The following is a 17,500-nucleotide window of genomic DNA, read 5'->3' on the forward strand; positions in this document are numbered from 1 at the left end:
TTTTTTTTTTTTCTCTTAATAGACTTGACCTCTCGAAAAAATCACCGAATCTCATGATAATCATGGTAGACAAATTTTCATTGAGATACTACGTAAGTACGTAGATAAATATTATCGATTCGATGTAATACCAATGATCATTGTGAAATAGTAATCTATTTATGTTTTTTATTTTGTTTTTGTCGTTCAAAAAAAAAAATAAAAAAAAAAAAAAAAAAAAAAAAAAAAAAAAATTATAGGATTATTCGCCGACGTTGTATTTGAATTGGACGACGGTAGTATGCCAGCTCATCGTGCTATTCTAACTGCTCGATGTGACGTAATGAAAGCAATGTTCTCCGGTGATTTTCGTGAGAGCAGCGCCAAAATCGTAAGTTCGTTTCCTTTCTTATCATATTATTGTAAAAATAATTATCGTAATAATACAAAATTATTTCAATAAAACAGATAGTTTTCCCTGGAGTTAGAGAATACACATTTCATAAGTTACTTTGTTACTTGTACACGGACGAAGTACCAGCGATTTCATCGGCCAGATGTTTGAATCTTTTGGAATTAGCTAATAGATTGTGTTTACCAAGATTGGTTAATCTTGTCGAGAGCAGAGTAATCGAGGATCTTAAAAGATTATCGCAGAACGAAGGGAACGAGGCCGTTGAAAATTGTTTGAGATTATTGGAACCTTGCAAGGTCGGTAAATTAAAAAACGAATGAACTTTCTTTCCTTTTTACGTAGAAGAGATAATATATTTTTTTTGTTTGTTCGTTTTTTTTTCCTCTTTTTCTTTTTTCTTTTCTTTTCTTTTTTGTATTCTTTTTTTTTTTGTATTTTTTTGATCGTAGTTACACAATGCGGATCAATTAGCGGACTGGTGTATGAATCATCTGTGCGTGAATTATAATAAACTATGTAAGATGTCACCTCGTAGCGTGCGCTTACTTCATCCAGAAAATCAAGAATATTTGAATGAACATCGATGGCCGCCAGTGTGGTACGTGTATTATTATTATTATTATTATTATTATTATTATTATTATTATTATTATTATTATTATTATTATTAATATTATTATTATTGTTATTATTATCATCATCATTATCATTATCATCATCATTATCATCATCATCATCATCATTATCATCATCATCATCATCATTATCATCATTATTATTGTTATTATTATTATTATTATTATTATTATTTATAATTTTAAATCTTAAATTTGATACGTTCGATTACACTATCATTCTCCCTCCCTCTCTCTCTCTCTCTCTCTCTCTCTCTCTCTCTCTCTCTCTCTCCCTCTCTCTCTCTCTCTCTCTCTTTCTATATATGTATTTTTTTTTCTTTATAATTCTCTCTCTCTCCTTCTCTCTCTTTCAACAGGTATCTGAAAGACTACGATTATTATCAAAAATGTCTAGCCGAACAGGTTCGCGAGAACAAGCCTACCTTGAAAAGAAATCGGAATCAATCGGTTTGCTTGTGTTTCTCAGGCTCAAGTAAAACTAGACGTGAGAGTACGAACAATGGCGCCGTTAATGGCGGCGCATCGGCTACGTCGACTGAACAACAAGCAGCCGAACGTCCTCTTTTTGATGCCACGACGGAATCGGGGGAACAGGCTGTATGACAGGAGCCTAGCGGCCATAGCCGCTCCGTCAGATTCGTTCTGATATTACCTGTGCTCTTGGTCTTCATTTGCACCATTTTTACCATTTTGATACTCCTACAGATTTATACTTAAGGTACGCGAGAATTACTAAAGAAAAATAAAAAGAAAAATAAAAATAAAAACCACACATACGTAACACACGTATATACACGGAGAGCGAAGAAGATGAAGATGAAGATGAAGATGAAGAAGAGAAGAAAAAGAGAGAGAAAAAAAAAAAGGAAAGAACAAAAGAAAAGAGTACACGTACGTGTATTAACGTAATATTATTTTCAAAGAAGAAAATGTTCGGCCGTTTACGATTTAAAGCCACGTTATTTCAAATCGTCTCATTTTCTTTTTTTTCTATCCCCCCGCCCTAACCCCCCCCCCCACCCAACCACCCAATGCGACGTTTCGATGAAAACGAAAAGAAATAAAGAAAGTGCGAACGTCGATTAACAGAAAAGAAAATGTTTATAATCGAGAAAAACTAACGATGTAATTTTGAATAAATGATAATGACGATGACAATGATGGCTTTGAGAAGAGAATAGAAGCATACAAAGAATCAACAAAAACAACAACAATAACAACAACAGCTACATCAAGAAAAAATTGATAAAATATATGAAATATTAAAAATGATTTTCAAAGGAAAACAAGAATAACTACAATAATGTCAACAACAATGTCAACAAAATTGTTAAAATGTTTTTCAAAGGACGTACACATAAATATATATACACACATACACACACACACAACGTACATACATACATACATGCATACATTTGATCCGCGCACACCCATAATTTTTTTTAAAAACTTTCGTGCCTTTTTTTCCGTTGTGCGATCTCCCTCATAACGAAAAAAAAAAAAACAAACACACACACACACACACACACACACATACACACAGATAAGACGGGGTATAAGTTAAAGCGTACATACGTATGATGTTGAGTAACGACGCGTTCTTAATATCTCAAAAATAAAAAAAAAGTTCCTTTCTGCAGATCGTCTCGATCGAAATCCAATATGAAATGATCGAGATTATTTCTTGCCTATAAAATTCCTTTTGCAAAAAAGAGGAAGCGCAATATATTTTGGAAAAAAAGGAATGAGAAAGAGATAGATAGATAGATAGATAGATAGATAGATAGATAGATAGATAGATAGATAGATAGACAGATAGATAGGTAGGTAGATAGGTAGGTAAATAGATAGGTAGATAGGTAGATAGACAGGTAGATAGAAAGAAAGAGATAGAGATAGAGATAAAGATAACGAACGAATTAATCATAAGAATGGGGGAAGGGGGGAGAAAGAAAATCACAACAAAAGCAAACGAACAAATAAACAAACAAACAAACAAAATAAACTGAGAATCCTGCCGTTCGTTTTGGAGAAATCGAGACTGGCAAAACATCGTCCAACGCGGATTTTGAAAATTTATCGCGACGGGCTTTATTCGCGCGCTTTGTCATTATTATTATCATTATTATCATTATTATTATTATTATCATTATCATTATTATTATTATTATTATTATTATTATTATTATTATTATTATTATTATTATTACTATTACTATTATTACTATTATCATTGTTATTATTGTTATTATTATTATTATCATTATTATTATTATTGTTGTTGTTATCTTCTTGTAAGATTACCTCGAACGCTTTATTGTCTTTCGACAATATTGACTAATATCCCGCGCGAGCCTTTTTTAACAACCCCTTTCGGCACAGGGACGTTCAACGCGAGGAGTAGCGCATTTTTAACGGAGGAAACGAAAGAAACAAGGAAGAAGAAAAAAAAAGAAGATAAAGTAGTAGAAGAAATAGAAGATAAAGAAGAGGGAGGAAAAGAAGAAGAAGAAAAAAAGAGAAACAAAATAAAAGGTAAATATAAAAGTAAAGTAAAATAAAAATAAAAAAAAAAAAAAAATAAAAGTAAAGATAAAGGTAAAAATACGAAATAAGAATAAAATAATGTAGAAGGATTTTAAGGGAAAAGAAAAAAAAAAAAAAAATAAAGAAAAGAAAAAGAAAAGAAAGAAAAAGGAAAAGAAAAAAAGAAAAAATGAAAGAAAAAAAGAAAAAATTACCGCAGAGAGCTCAAAGACGTTTCAAAGATTATAATCTCGACTAAATTATGAGCTAAGTCGTTGATTTTCGTTGATATTTGCGTCAGACTGAAGAATAAGAGCAATAGTTTTAGATTATAATAATAATAATAATAATAATAATAATAATAATAATAATAATAATAATAATAATAATAATACGTACGTACACTTGCATACCTATTAATATACATAAATACATAAATACATGCATACATAATTGCGTACGTACTATAAGGAATGATATACATAAATTAGTGATGTAAAAAAAAAGAGAGAGAGAGAGAGAGAGAGAGAGAGAGAGAAAAAGAGGAAACCAAAAAGTGTCGTAAGTGTATCACTTAAAAAAAAAAAAAAAAAAAAAAAAAAAAAAAACTGTAACGCTTAAATTTGTGCGAATTTTTTATTCAAATTTCGACGAATAATTCAAATACGCGGAACCATCCGTATTTTACCTCTTGTCACAAAACTCATCCATTCCAACACCCTCTTCCTCCACTTCCCATTTTTCGGGCCCAAATCATACATATACATATATATACACATATATACATACAAATAGAAATATAGCGGAAACATAAACACGAGTTCTTTCGAGTGCAAGGAATCGTCGATTTTATTTTTTAATTTCAAAATGTTATCCATTGTGATAGAACCTCCTAATGCATACATACATAAAAAATATAAAAAAGTTTTCTGAGATGCCGAAAATAGTTCCCTTGTGTGTTTTTTTTTTTTGCTTATGTTTACGATTATAAACAAAAAAAAAAAAAAAGGATAAAAACGAACGAACGAACGAAAAATTACAATGGAATTATTTTGAGATTAGGAAGACATCTTGGAATTAGATTTTTAAGAGAAATTTGTCAGACCTCAAACGAGATCGCATTTATACATTTGAAGAATGCTCTTAGGCGCAACCTAAAATCATCATTATGAGAGATCTCAAAGGAACAAATTAATTTCAGTTAATCATTTTTCAATTTGTTACTCGTTTTTTATTTATTTATTTATTTACTTATTACATATATATATATATATATTTTTTTTTTCTTTTCTCTAGCTTCGGTTTTAACAAATATACTAAAATGTATAAAAAATGTGATCCCCATAGAGAAAGAGTTAGACCTTTCAGGTTGCTTGACCTAATGTGCCTCTTACGGTAAATACGGTCTTAGGTACACCCCCAACCCCCATCCCCATCGGTAAAAGATATTTCAGAATGATATTTTTCACACGAATAGACGATAAATGACGACAATTGTAACATATCGATTATGGTATCTATCGATTACGATTAACGATTTTATCTAAGCTTAATGATGATAACATGATAGAAAACATGAAATCAAAGAGAAAAAAAAAAAAGAAAAAAAACGAGAGGGAGAAAGAGAGAGAGAGAGAGAGAGAGAGAGAGAGAGAGAGAGAGAGAGAGAGAGAGAGAGAAATATATAAGTACAATACATAGAGAATGAATGAGCGAGTGAAAAAGAGAGAAAGGAAGAAAGAAAGAAAAAAGAAAGAAAGAGATATCACGTTTGTAAAAGTTGCGCAATAAGATTTTTTGAAGGACATTATAATAGTATTAATTAATACGCGTGGAAAAAATTTCGCGACCCTTCACCTTCCATCCCCGTCTTTAGCCGCTAACTACCTCCCCACCCCCACCCCCGCCTCATCACCCCTTTGCACCTTTTTTCATGGTCTCGCGCGCTTTATTATCCTTGCACGAGAAAAGAAACGTGTGAAAAGGAACTTGATGCGTTTTTTTGTTTGTTTAATGTCGACCATTTATTAATAATTATGAATTGATTTAATAATGCGATATATATATATATATATATATATATATATATATATATATATATATAATGGAAAACACGTTAAATCTATAAGAAAATTAATCGATCATTAATATATAAATTCATTTGGATAATTCATTCGATCATTCTGTATTTCATTCTTCTTCGTTGTCGTTATCGATATCGGATATATTGTTTTATTTCATTTAACACACAAACTCGCACGTACACAAACACACACACACACACACACACACACGTCATAAAATAAATAAATAAATACATAATAATAATATTAATAATAATAATAGATAATCTTGAATATAATCACGTGAATTAAAGAAAAAAAAAAAAAAAAAAAAAAAAAAAAAAAGAAAAGAAAAAAAAGAAAAAAAAGAAAGAAAGAAAAAGAAAAAAAAAAAGACATTGTGTAAAACGTATCATCGAAAATGCTTACGTTTATATTCTTATCGATATCACTTATTCGCGCGCGCAAAGAAAAAAAGAAATAAAATAAAATAAAACACACACACAAGAGGAAGAGGAAGAAGAAGAAGAAGAACGGAGAAAAAAAAATTCGTATTTAATCGCTAAAGAAAAAAGAAAGAAAGAAAGAAAGAAAGAAAGAAAAAAAAAAAAAGGAAAAAAAAATATTCGTAGCTCGTAACACATTTAAGGGAAAAAAAAAAAGAAGATAAAAAAGAAAAAAATAAAAAGAATAAAAAAAAAATAATAATAATAATAAAAAATTATTTGTAAAGGACGCTCGACGTATGTAATAGGATCGTTAAAGGGTGTTACTATTGAAGGATTTGTCGATAGCACGTGGATGTATAATATGTTCGCGCATACATAAAAAAGGGGGAAAAAAAAAGTCAAGAAGAAGAAAAAGAAACAGAGCAATAAAAAAAAAAAAGAAAAAAAAGAAAGTAAGAAATGACAGAAGGAAGAAAGGAAAATAAATGTTGTCATACGCTCTCGCATATTCGAACGTTGTATTATAAACGGTATTAAAAATCATAAATCGTTAAGGTCATCATGTTCGGACGTTAATGAATTTTTCTATGGGTCGTTCTTTATAAAAAAAAAAAAAAAAAATGGGCGGGACGTGTGGCGAAAAGGAATTAAAATTTTTTTTCGTCGTTTACGAATAAACGAATATACATATGTATCATCATCGATGATATATTTTCATCGCGTTCCGCTTGCAGATCTTAAATTAATCGTAATTTTCATGGTACCGAACGAACAGTTCGCAATAATAATTGTATCGCGTGATATACGCACCTAGGCAGACAGAGAGAGAGAGAGAGAGAGAGAGAGAGAGAGAGAGAAAAAGAAAAGAAAAAGAAGGAAGTATAAATAATTGCCTGAATTGATAAGATGTGGATGAAGAATGAAGGATGAAGGATGAAAGATGAAGATTTTTAAAAAGAAGAAAAAAGAACAAGATGAAAGACGAAGATTTTTAAAAAGAAGAAAAAAGAAGAAGATGAAAGACGAAGATTTTTAAAAAGAAGAAATTTAAGAATTCACGTTCGTTTCGAGTGAAAATGAGAATAACGTCCTATATTTGTTATACGTCACGTCAATTTCGATGTCAATGTCGTCCTTCGTCGCTCATATACGTAATATACGTATAATATTTTATACTGAGACAATTGGTAAATAATAAGATTTTAAATATGGTTTAAATTAATGATATATATTAAGTAAACACATATATATATATATATATATATATATATATATACATATGTGTGTATGTATGTATGTACGATGTATATGTGTATGTCTGTTATGTGTATGTGCGTGTGTATGAGCGAGTGATTGCGCGTGGAATTAGACGAAGCCGATAAAAGAAGAAAGGAAGGAAGAAAGAAGCAAAAGAGAAAGAAATAATATACGCACGTGCGAAAATAGAAAAGAAACGAGAAAGCAAAAGTAAAAAAAAAAAAAAAAGGAAAAAAAACAGAAAAAAACCGAGAAAGAGAAATGGCGATGAAGAGCGCCAGTTAGTAACGACATCTGGCGATCGTTTCGCGAATCTTCGAAGAACCATTCGAATTCGGAAAAAAAAAAAAATGAAGGAAAATTAAGGATTGGATGTAATCCCGTTCCGAAATTATATTTTTAAGATTAATTAATGAGAGAAAAAAAAAAGAGAGAGAGAGAGAGAGGGAAAATAATGAAAAAAAAAAGAACAATGAAACATAATTCGAATATATTCGCGAATAGATCGTACAAGCGCGTACAAATTGTACTCTCGACGAAGGCCTCGGAAAAAATATAATATATATACATATATATATATATATATATATATGTACATATATTATATTTTTATATCGGATATATATAGATATATACACATATAGAATCGTAAGAAAGAAAGTTTTTTTTTTTCCTTTCCTTTTTTCTTTTCTTTTTTTTTTTTTTTTCCTCTTTTCTCTTAACGACTAAGATCGAACGGCGGAGTACCTATACACACGATACCGATGCGAAAATATAAGGATAGAAAGAAGACATATCCATTACTTACACTTAGCTTTTGAATTCTTCTTTTCCATTCATTCATTTATCCTTCCTTTGGATCATTTATTCTTGAAATCAAAGCGCTGATACGTGTCTCGTAGAATGTCTCTTCATTTTTGAAAACGTCCGTTACCACTTTCTGTCCATTCTTTCGATCTCACACATTAATTATTACACACAGAGAATATATATACACATACACACACACACACACGCGCGCGCGCGCGCGTATACACACATCATCAGAAAATCCTGCGTATATGAATTGTATTATACAAGAGACTACATAAATATAATAATCTTACGTTTTTGTAGTCATCTACACTATAAAAATTGAAATTCGTTGAGAGAGAGAAATATTGACGTTTTTACAATCGATCATTATTATAACTAGAAGTAAAAAGAAAAGAAAGAAAAAAAGGTAAAAAAGAAAAAAAAAAAAAGAAAAAGAAAAGAAAAAAAGAAAGAGAAACAAAAGAACAAAAAGTAATAAAAGAATCGTTGCAGTCGAAGAACATCTCTAACAAAGTACGTATGAAGGATATAAATAATACACTGTTGAAAATGTTTTTAGATAACCGATATCGACAATCCGTAATGTGTATGTACCTTTTAAGTATCTTCGAATATCACGTTTTTTTTTCTTTAACGGCATCGCGAAATATCCAGATAGCTTTCTTTTCCTTCGAAATTAAACGGCAAAAGAAATTCACCACGATTGCAAACTAATATGTATACATAAAAAAAAAAAAAAAATTAATAATAATAATAAAAAGTAAAAAAGAAAAAAAAAATAATTAAAAAAAAAAGAAGAAAAACAAAAGAAATGAAACGATTGTCGCGGATGACTGGAAGAAAAAAATGACGATCGCGACTACAGGAAGCAAAAAAATGACGATCGCGACGATAGGATTTTAAAAGAGCGCGAAATTTCAAACGAGTACCAATACCATTCTACTGGGTGGTACTTAAAAAGCGCACGCAGCAGCTATTGTTATATTAATTCAGCTTATGTCCTGATCACAAGGATGAAAAATAAACGTGTACAAAGATAATTAATCTTTTACTTAGTTAACGAAGGAGAGAGAGAGAGAGAGAGAGAGAGAAAAGAAAAGGAAAAAAATACTCGTTGATACGCGATTGAAACTTTGCAAAAGAAAAAAAAAAAACAAAAAAAAATGAGAAGAAACGCAATATCCTAAAATCCGTTCTAACCTTACTAATCGAGACGCTGGTCGTCTTTAAGTTCTTCAAACACAAGGCGCTAAATGAGAATAGAAAATATAAAAGAAAAAAAAATAAATAAATAAAAATACAAATAAAAATTAAAAGAAAAAAAAAAAAAAAAAAAAAAAAAAAAATTTTAGTCTCGCAAAGAATATAATCCCTTTTACGGCACAATAATATTAATTATATTAAACATTATATCATTTTTAATATTAACATTTTTTTCATACTCCACTTTGTGCCTAATTCACTTTCTTACATATACTATCAAAATGTGTCCTGGCTAATATAATGTTCTATTTACATACACATATTAATAATCTCTACAGGACTGGCCTGTGATATCCTGAATACATTTAAGCATTAAGTATCTCAAGATTTTACTCGATTATCCTAAATTATTACGTCAAAAAATATATCAAAGAAATAGTACTTAACAACGATAAATGGAAGCTTAAATAGGCATATATATATAAATGAAAGTGTATATATATATATATATATATATATATATATATATATATATATATATATATATACACCTTCATTTCTTGGCAAGATTTAAACTATTTTGAAACGGAAGGATTATTATATCCATTGATTATTCAAGAACAAAAAAAAATATGTCCAATATTTCTGTTGAAATTTTTAAAAAAAGCTATATATTATTTGCATTAGATATAATCTTATACGATCATATGTATCATATTATAATTGTGAATATGAGTGAGCAAAAGCCATGGTGAGAAGGAGTTTAAAAAATATGTCATTTATGTCAGATAACAATTTCGTAATAAATCATATATGTTCAGTATGACTTTTGTTTACAATTTTTTTTTTTATGTCGATACAATTAAACATTTCTATTACATATTATCTTAATCATAATGAAGCTATAACGAATTTGTTTCTTTTGGAGAGATCTTCTATTTCTTTTTTGTTTGTTTTTTTTTTTTTTTTTAACAAATATGAATTATTTATGATATTAAAAGTATAACCTATATATCATATTTACAATGCGATTAAAATTATGTATTGGTTTAATATAATAATTATATAGGCGTTGCTAATGTTTTCATTGTAGATACTAATTCGTCATATAGATCCTTATATTCAGGATGTTCTTTGATAAGTACCATAAGGCTACCACGTTTTACACCCATAGCAGTACCGATATCCAATCTAGAAGGAGTATAACAGTATGGAATATCTTTATCCTCGCAGACGATTGGTAAATGACACATTATCTCTATTGGAAAAACATCTCCGGCAAAAATGACTAATCTAAAGGATTTAAATTTATAAACGTTATTACGTATACATTAATACAACTTATTAATGAAGCTTTTGTTTTTTTTTTTTTTTTTTTTTTTTGTCTCACCCCTTTTCCCCTTTGCGTATGTGTTTCTGCACGTCTTTCAATCCATTGCGTAGATACGTTCTATGTTTTGATGCTATATAATAAAATATTTCAAATCAATCGTAGAATTATTGGTTAATATTATAAGAGGATAATTCGAAGATACATTAAAATTACCTTTTTTTATACATTTATAAATTTTCTTCGCCAATTTTCTCGATGCCATTGGTTTAGCAATAGAATTAACATACTTCAATTTATCTTCATAACTAAGTTCTCCCCCTTCTTGTAAACTTTCATCTACTTCCATTTTAACAATCGATTCGTTCATTATTTTAACAGAAATTAATATAATTCCCAAACTAATATATTTTTAATAATATTTTTCTCGCACTCTCTCTCGAACACGTGTTTTGTGCGTCTATCTGAACTATCTCTTTGTAAGATATGAAAACTACTAAATTCAACCGAAGCGACATCTATGAATGGAATTTGACAATGACGATAAATTCAAAATTATTCCTATCGATATTCTCACACATAGGTTTGTTTTTATTAATAACTAATACCAATGATAATTTTAATTAAATATATTTATTATATCATTTGTTTGATATAATACGCAAAACAACAAAAAATAGATATTCTTGTTATCGAATTATATATTGGTATTGATGATCTTTCAAAATCAGCTGTCCGTCAGTGGTGCCAACTTTATCAAATGATATTAAAAAAAAAGACCGCGGATATTTATTTGCTCTTATTTAACAAATATTTATATATATATATATATATATATATATATATATATATATGTATATATATATATATATGGATACACATGCAGTAGTATATCAATATTTATAAATAATAAAATAACATTCTACAAGATGAAACAAATTCATTGATAAATCGATAAAATTGTTTGTATCTAAGAGGAATATAATGTTCTTTGTGTTTGTTAGTACACTGTATATATACATATATATATATATATATATATACATCCCATAATGCGCAGACATACCGTTGACAATGGGAATTTTGAAAAATGCCTTGCTTTGATCGAAGAAGAATGGTAGGAGAGTGATAATTAGCGCGTATCGGTTGTGTATATACACCGCGGCGCCACTGAACTCCAGTGTAGCAACTCATCTCGTATTACGATCGTATCACGTCGTCGTTTCTTTACTCGTGTCTCGTGAAAGCTTAATCCTATCGTAAAATGCCTCCGAATTTGGACGATTGCGTGAAAATGGCGGAATAAAATGGCAGGACGTAGATCGACTTTAAGCAATGTCGAATCCTTATCGGGATCAGGAAATACTGATCCTTTAAGAGAATTATTCGAAGCCTGTAAAACTGGTGATCTTACGAGAGTTAAGGCGTTGGTTACACCAAAGACAGTTAATGCACGAGATACCGCTGGACGCAAGGCCACTCCACTGCACTTTGCAGCTGGTGAGCTCAATCATATCGTGGACAAATGAATGATCCTTTGTTTTTATAATACCATTTTGACAATAAATACATTTACCAAGAGATAAATGTCGTGTGGTTAATTTTACAAAAAAAAAAAAAAAAAAAAAAAAAAAAAAAAAAAAAAAAAAAAAAAAAAATATTGACACGATACATCACTCGAGCATTTTTATAAAATTTTTTTTAATAAAATAAAAAAACTTTGTCTTTGTTGCTTTTCTATATTTTTTCTTTTCTTCCTTTTTATTTATTTATTTCTTTTTTTTTTTCCCCCCCCATTCGGATCTTTCTATCCTGACGATATAATCCAAAATTTTGTTTTCATGCATTGTTGAACAGGCTATGGGAGAATAGACGTAGTAGAGTTTCTTCTTTCTGCCGGTGCATCGATTCAAGCAAGAGACGATGGTGGTTTACATCCACTGCATAACGCATGTTCTTTCGGACATTCCGATGTTGTAAGATTACTTCTTGAAGCAGGAGCTAATCCTAATACAAGAGATAATTGGAATTATACACCTTTGCATGAAGCTGCCATTAAGGTATTACTTCTAAAGAAATTGATAAAACGTTATTGAATTAATTATAAAATTCTTTAAATGATATTATCCCTTCTAAGGGTAAGATAGACGTATGCATAGTATTGTTGCAACATGGAGCTGATGCAAATATTAGAAATGCCGAGGGAAAGACTGCATTGGAATTGGCAGACGCTGCTACTAAGCCAGTTTTAACAGGAGAATATAGAAAGGATGAACTTTTAGAAGCTGCAAGATCAGGAAACGAAGAAAGATTATTACAGCTTTTAAATCCACTTAATGTCAATTGTCACGCTAGTGATGGACGAAGATCAACACCTTTGCATTTAGCAGCTGGATATAATAGATCTAGAGTTGTACAAATTCTTCTTCAAAATGGTGCGGACGTACACGCGAAGGACAAAGGGTATGCATAATGAATGAAATGATAAAAAAGTTTTTATTAAATTATATAGAAAAATGAATATGGAGATTTTATTTAACAGAGGACTTGTTCCCCTTCATAATGCTTGTTCTTATGGACATTTCGAAGTAACAGAAGCACTTCTTAAACATGGAGCTGCTGTAAATGCTAGCGATTTATGGGCATTTACTCCATTGCATGAAGCCGCTAGCAAATCCAGAGCAGAAGTTTGTTCTTTACTTTTAAGCGAAGGTGCAGATCCAACTCAATTGAATTGTCACAGCAAAAGCGCTATCGATGTTGCACCTACCGTAGAATTACAAGAAAGATTAGCATGTAAGTATTGTATTATTTATATATTTAAGAACTGACGTGCAATAATTTTGCTATTCTTTTTTTTTTCTTTTTCCTTTATTCATTTTTTAGACGAATATAAAGGCCATTGTTTATTGGACGCCTGCAGGCAGGCTGATCCAACTAAATTGAAAAAGTATTTGTCTCAGGATGTTGTCAATTTTAAACATCCATATACCGGGGATACGCCATTGCATTGCGCGGTTGCATCGCCTTATCCAAAACGAAAACAGATTATCGAAATTTTGATTAGAAAAAATGCTGCCATGAATGAGAAAAATAAAGACTTTCTTACGCCTTTACACGTGGCTACTGACCATTCGCATTACGATGCAATGGATATATTACTTAGGCATAATGCTAAAGTAAATGCATTAGATGGCCTAGGACAAACTGCTTTACACAGGTAATGTTAATCGTTAGAAAATTCGTCAAAAGTTAATGATCCCGAATGATATCAAGTTCACCAAACTAAAAACGTATCCGTGTACTTAGGTGCGTTAGAGAGGACAATGTGCAAGCATGTAGAATATTGTTATCGTACAACATCGATCCTTCAATTGTATCTCTTCAAGGTTATACGGCGGCACAAGTTGCCGCGGAAAATGTTTTAAAAATATTACAAGGTATATAATGTCATGAAAAATATTTTCATCCTTTCTTTATATATAATTCAAATATTTCTAATTAATACTAAACGTATATTATTTCTAGATCCACCTAGTGGAACCGACGACGCAGAAGCACAGCTTTTAGAAGCTAGTAAATCCGGCGATTTGAATGCTGTAAAAAGAATTTTACAAACAAATCCACATGCCGTAAATTGTCGCGATTTAGATGGCCGACACTCTACACCTCTGCATTTTGCAGCAGGTTTTAATAGAGTGCCCGTCGTCGAATACCTTTTGGCACATGGTGCGGATGTGCATGCCAAAGATAAAGGGTATATATATGTATATCTATACATACATACACACACACGTATACACATTATCTTTTGTCAAAATTAAGGATAATTTAACTTGAACTCGTTTAAAGTGCTTATTCTAACGTTGCCGATGATTATCGCAATTAATCCAATTTAATTTTATAGCGGATTGGTGCCCCTTCACAATGCTTGCTCTTATGGTCATTACGAAGTAATAGAATTATTAGTAAAACATGGCGCATCAGTGAATGTCGCAGATTTGTGGAAATTTACTCCCCTTCACGAGGCCGCGGCTAAAGGTAAATGCGAAATCGTTCGATTGTTATTAAGGCACGGCGCAGATGCAACTAAAAAAAATAGAGACGGAGCAACTCCTCTTGATCTAGTAAGAGAAGGGGACCAAGATGTTGCAGATTTATTGTGTGGAAATAGTGCCCTTTTGGATGCCGCAAAAAAAGGAAATCTAGCCAGGGTGCAAAGGCTGGTTACGCAAGATAACATCAATTGCAGAGATACCCAAGGTCGGAACAGTACGCCTTTACATTTTGCTGGTAAGTTTCAATCACTTTTTTGTTCGTTTCATTTTTTTTCTTTTTTTTTTTTTTTTTTTTTTTTTTTTTTTCAAATGTATAAATCATTGAGGATTAATAAAGAGAGGGAGAGAGAGATAGAGAGAGAGAGAAAGAGAGAGAAAAAGAAAAGGAAAAACTTCAATTGTAATATATATTGTTAAAACTTTGATATATAGCGGGTTATAACAACTTAGAGGTAGCAGAATTTTTGCTAGAAAGAGGAGCGGATGTAAACGCACAAGATAAGGGTGGCTTAATACCTTTACATAATGCTTCAAGCTATGGACATTTGGATATAGCGGCATTACTTATTAAATATAATACAATAGTAAATGCAACTGACAAATGGGGCTTTACACCACTCCATGAGGCTGCACAAAAAGGAAGAACACAATTGTGTGCTCTTTTATTAGCACACGGTGCCGATCCTTTTCTTAAAAATCAAGAAGGACAAAGTCCAGTAGATTTAGCGAGTGCGGACGATGTACGTTGTTTGTTGCAAGATGCTATGGCTTCCCAGCAAGTAGTGCCGTCTGTACCATCGGGTAATAATGGCGTTGGTCTTGGGATTAACATTAATGGGAATGGTGGTAGTACTATTAATAGTAGACCACCTAGTATCGTTGCCGGTAATTAATACATACATATATATGCATTACAATTTCTTTTTTTTTTCTTCTTTTCTTTTCTTTTTTAATTTAAAAGTGAACAACTCTATTGATATGTTTTTTCCACTTTTCGCTTTTTTTTTTTTTTTTTCTTTTGTAATCAGTACCAGTAACTCCACCACCACCGCTTACTCAAGAAACAGTTATTATGCCTTCTGGAGCTGCAATGACTTTATGCGTTCCGTTAGCTCGGCCATCGTCTTGTCTAAGCCCTATGCCACCATCTGACTCGAATTCTGAAAGAGAATCTAAAGATATGTGCAAAGAAAATAATAGTTCGAACATTACGACCGTAGCGGGCTTCCTTCAAAGTCTTGGATTAGAACATTTGCTCGAATTATTTGAAAGGGAACGTATTACGTTGGATATATTGGCGGAAATGTGTCATGAAGATTTGAAACAAGTTGGCGTAACTGCTTATGGATATAGGCATAAATTAATTAAAGGAATGGAAAAATTATTAACCACCGCCACGGGAACACTATGGCAACCGTCCATTACTCCTGGTACATTGTTAGTGGATTTGTTGACCGAGGATAAAGAATTTTTAGCTGTGGAAGAGGAAATGCAAAGTACCATTAGACAGCACAGAGATAATGGACATGCCGGTGGTATCTTTTCACGGTATAACATTGTTAGGGTGTGTATATCATAAAAAAAAAAAAAAAAAAAACAAAAAAAAACCAATCGATTCTCTAACATTATCGTTCATATTATTAGATACAAAAGGTTCAAAATCGGAAATTGTGGGAACGTTATGCCCATAGAAGACAAGAAGTAGCTGAAGAAGTTGGTGCAGCTGCTCCAGCATCGCCTGGAACAGGTCCTAGATCCACACCAAGTTCTGCAGTTCCTCAAGCAAATGAAAGAATGTTATTTCATGGCAGTCCCTTTATAAATGCAATTGTACAGAAAGGTTTCGACGAAAGGCATGCATATATCGGCGGTATGTTTGGTGCTGGGATATATTTTGCAGAGCATAGTAGCAAAAGCAATCAATATGTATATGGTATATGCGGAGGTACTGGGTGTCCTTCTCATAAGGATAGAAGCTGTTACATCTGTCACAGGTTAATATTATTATTTATGTAAAAGGAAAAAAAATATATAACATGGTATTTATTATTTTTATTCTGTCATTTATTTTGTTTAGGCATTTATTACTTTGTCGAGTTACCCTGGGTAAATCGTTCCTACAATTTTCTGCAATGAAGATGGCTCATGCACCGCCTGGTCATCATAGTGTAATGGGTAGACCATCCCAAGGTGGTTTGGCTTTCCCTGAATATGTTGTGTATAGAGGAGAACAAGCATACCCTGAATACTTAATAACATACCAAATTGCAAGACCTCAACAAGAAAGTGGTGGAAGTGAAAGTGTTGAGGAACGGTGATCAGAAGAGCCAGGCCCTGCAGCAAGATTACGAAGCTTATGTTGCTGCCAGAGACCAAGAACACACGGTACCTTGTCTTAGAACTGATTATGACTTTATTCATTGTATTCAAATTTCTTTGATTGAATCAACAAATGTTATCCATGATAACGATAATCCAATTGACTATAAGAACTGATACAGGCATTTAATTTTCAGTATATTTTAATTATTATTATTATTATATATATATATAAACATACAAATTCACATGTGCATTGAGAATTTACATTAGAACAGATATATTTTCCAACAGTATTATAATTAAAAATTTATTCCTTATTTATATATATGGATATCTTTATGGGGGGTGGGGGGCGGGGGGGAGTATTATATTTTAGACTAAACATTTTGATTCTGAAAAGTATTTGAAATATGAGACAATATGATAAATAAATTTTCAACA

At 31.3% G+C, this 17,500-nt stretch overlaps 3 protein-coding genes and 1 long non-coding RNA gene across 7 annotated transcripts in view; 3 read left to right on the forward strand and 1 right to left on the reverse strand.

The window, feature by feature from the left end:
- The window catches only part of LOC124949204, a 9,571-nt gene extending 6,068 nt beyond the window's left edge, over positions 1-3,503 (forward strand). The window contains exon 2 of the long non-coding RNA XR_007100989.1: positions 3,418-3,503. This is a non-coding gene — a long non-coding RNA (uncharacterized LOC124949204). The remainder of the gene's footprint in view (positions 1-3,417) is intronic.
- LOC124949203 (rho-related BTB domain-containing protein 2-like) lies at positions 50-2,190 on the forward strand. 2 transcript variants are annotated; one of them, XM_047493908.1, is made up of 5 exons: positions 50-96; positions 240-370; positions 448-690; positions 844-992; positions 1,389-2,190. In XM_047493908.1, the coding sequence occupies exons 1-5, from the start codon at positions 54-56 to the stop codon at positions 1,633-1,635; spliced, it is 813 nt and encodes a 270-aa protein (XP_047349864.1). In that variant the 5' UTR covers positions 50-53; the 3' UTR covers positions 1,636-2,190. The 2 variants fall into 2 exon arrangements, with proteins under 2 accessions (XP_047349864.1, XP_047349865.1); XM_047493909.1 differs by having other exon boundaries at positions 1,499-2,190.
- Positions 3,504-10,144: 6,641 nt separating the features above from the next.
- LOC124949255 (H/ACA ribonucleoprotein complex subunit 2-like protein) lies at positions 10,145-11,165 on the reverse strand. The gene is made up of 3 exons (XM_047494046.1): positions 10,896-11,165; positions 10,740-10,812; positions 10,145-10,642 (listed from the first exon to the last, which is right to left on the reverse strand). The coding sequence occupies exons 1-3, from the start codon at positions 11,047-11,049 to the stop codon at positions 10,411-10,413; spliced, it is 459 nt and encodes a 152-aa protein (XP_047350002.1). The 5' UTR covers positions 11,050-11,165; the 3' UTR covers positions 10,145-10,410.
- Positions 11,166-11,677: 512 nt separating this feature from the next.
- LOC124949480 (poly [ADP-ribose] polymerase tankyrase) overlaps positions 11,678-17,500 on the forward strand; it is a 5,880-nt gene continuing 57 nt past the window's right edge. Inside the window, exons 1-12 of one of the 3 annotated variants that reach the window (XM_047494569.1) lie at positions 11,679-12,179; positions 12,537-12,739; positions 12,817-13,142; positions 13,222-13,475; positions 13,566-13,899; positions 13,998-14,119; positions 14,208-14,436; positions 14,587-14,972; positions 15,170-15,622; positions 15,766-16,301; positions 16,382-16,731; positions 16,815-17,500. The exon at positions 16,815-17,500 is cut by the window's right edge and continues 57 nt beyond it. In XM_047494569.1, coding sequence (XP_047350525.1) covers positions 11,987-12,179; positions 12,537-12,739; positions 12,817-13,142; positions 13,222-13,475; positions 13,566-13,899; positions 13,998-14,119; positions 14,208-14,436; positions 14,587-14,972; positions 15,170-15,622; positions 15,766-16,301; positions 16,382-16,731; positions 16,815-17,055 — 3,627 coding nt within the window. In that variant the 5' untranslated portion in view covers positions 11,679-11,986 and the 3' untranslated portion in view covers positions 17,056-17,500. Of the gene's footprint in view, positions 12,180-12,536; positions 12,740-12,816; positions 13,143-13,221; positions 13,476-13,565; positions 13,900-13,988; positions 14,120-14,207; positions 14,437-14,586; positions 14,973-15,169; positions 15,623-15,765; positions 16,302-16,381; positions 16,732-16,814 lie in introns of all 3 variants that reach the window. The other 2 variants (XM_047494567.1, XM_047494570.1) reach the window with 2 other exon arrangements.

The sequence above is a fragment of the Vespa velutina genome, chromosome 5 (assembly GCF_912470025.1).
Source record: "Vespa velutina chromosome 5, iVesVel2.1, whole genome shotgun sequence".
Taxonomy (NCBI): Eukaryota; Metazoa; Arthropoda; class Insecta; order Hymenoptera; family Vespidae; genus Vespa; species Vespa velutina.

Bases quoted from the DNA above. Each gene is read 5' to 3' on its own strand.
- LOC124949203 (XM_047493908.1), top strand. From the start codon at position 54: ATGATAATCATGGTAGACAAATTTTCATTGAGATACTACGTAA. The intron at 97-239 runs GTACGTAGATAA...AAAAAATTATAG, and splicing joins TTCATTGAGATACTACGTAA to GATTATTCGCCGACGTTGTA. The intron at 371-447 runs GTAAGTTCGTTT...TCAATAAAACAG, and splicing joins GTGAGAGCAGCGCCAAAATC to ATAGTTTTCCCTGGAGTTAG.
- LOC124949255 (XM_047494046.1), bottom strand. From the start codon at position 11,049: ATGAACGAATCGATTGTTAAAATGGAAGTAGATGAAAGTTTACAAGAA. The intron at 10,813-10,895 runs GTAATTTTAATG...TTTATTATATAG, and splicing joins TTATAAATGTATAAAAAAAG to CATCAAAACATAGAACGTAT. The intron at 10,643-10,739 runs GTGAGACAAAAA...TAAATCCTTTAG, and splicing joins ATACGCAAAGGGGAAAAGGG to ATTAGTCATTTTTGCCGGAG.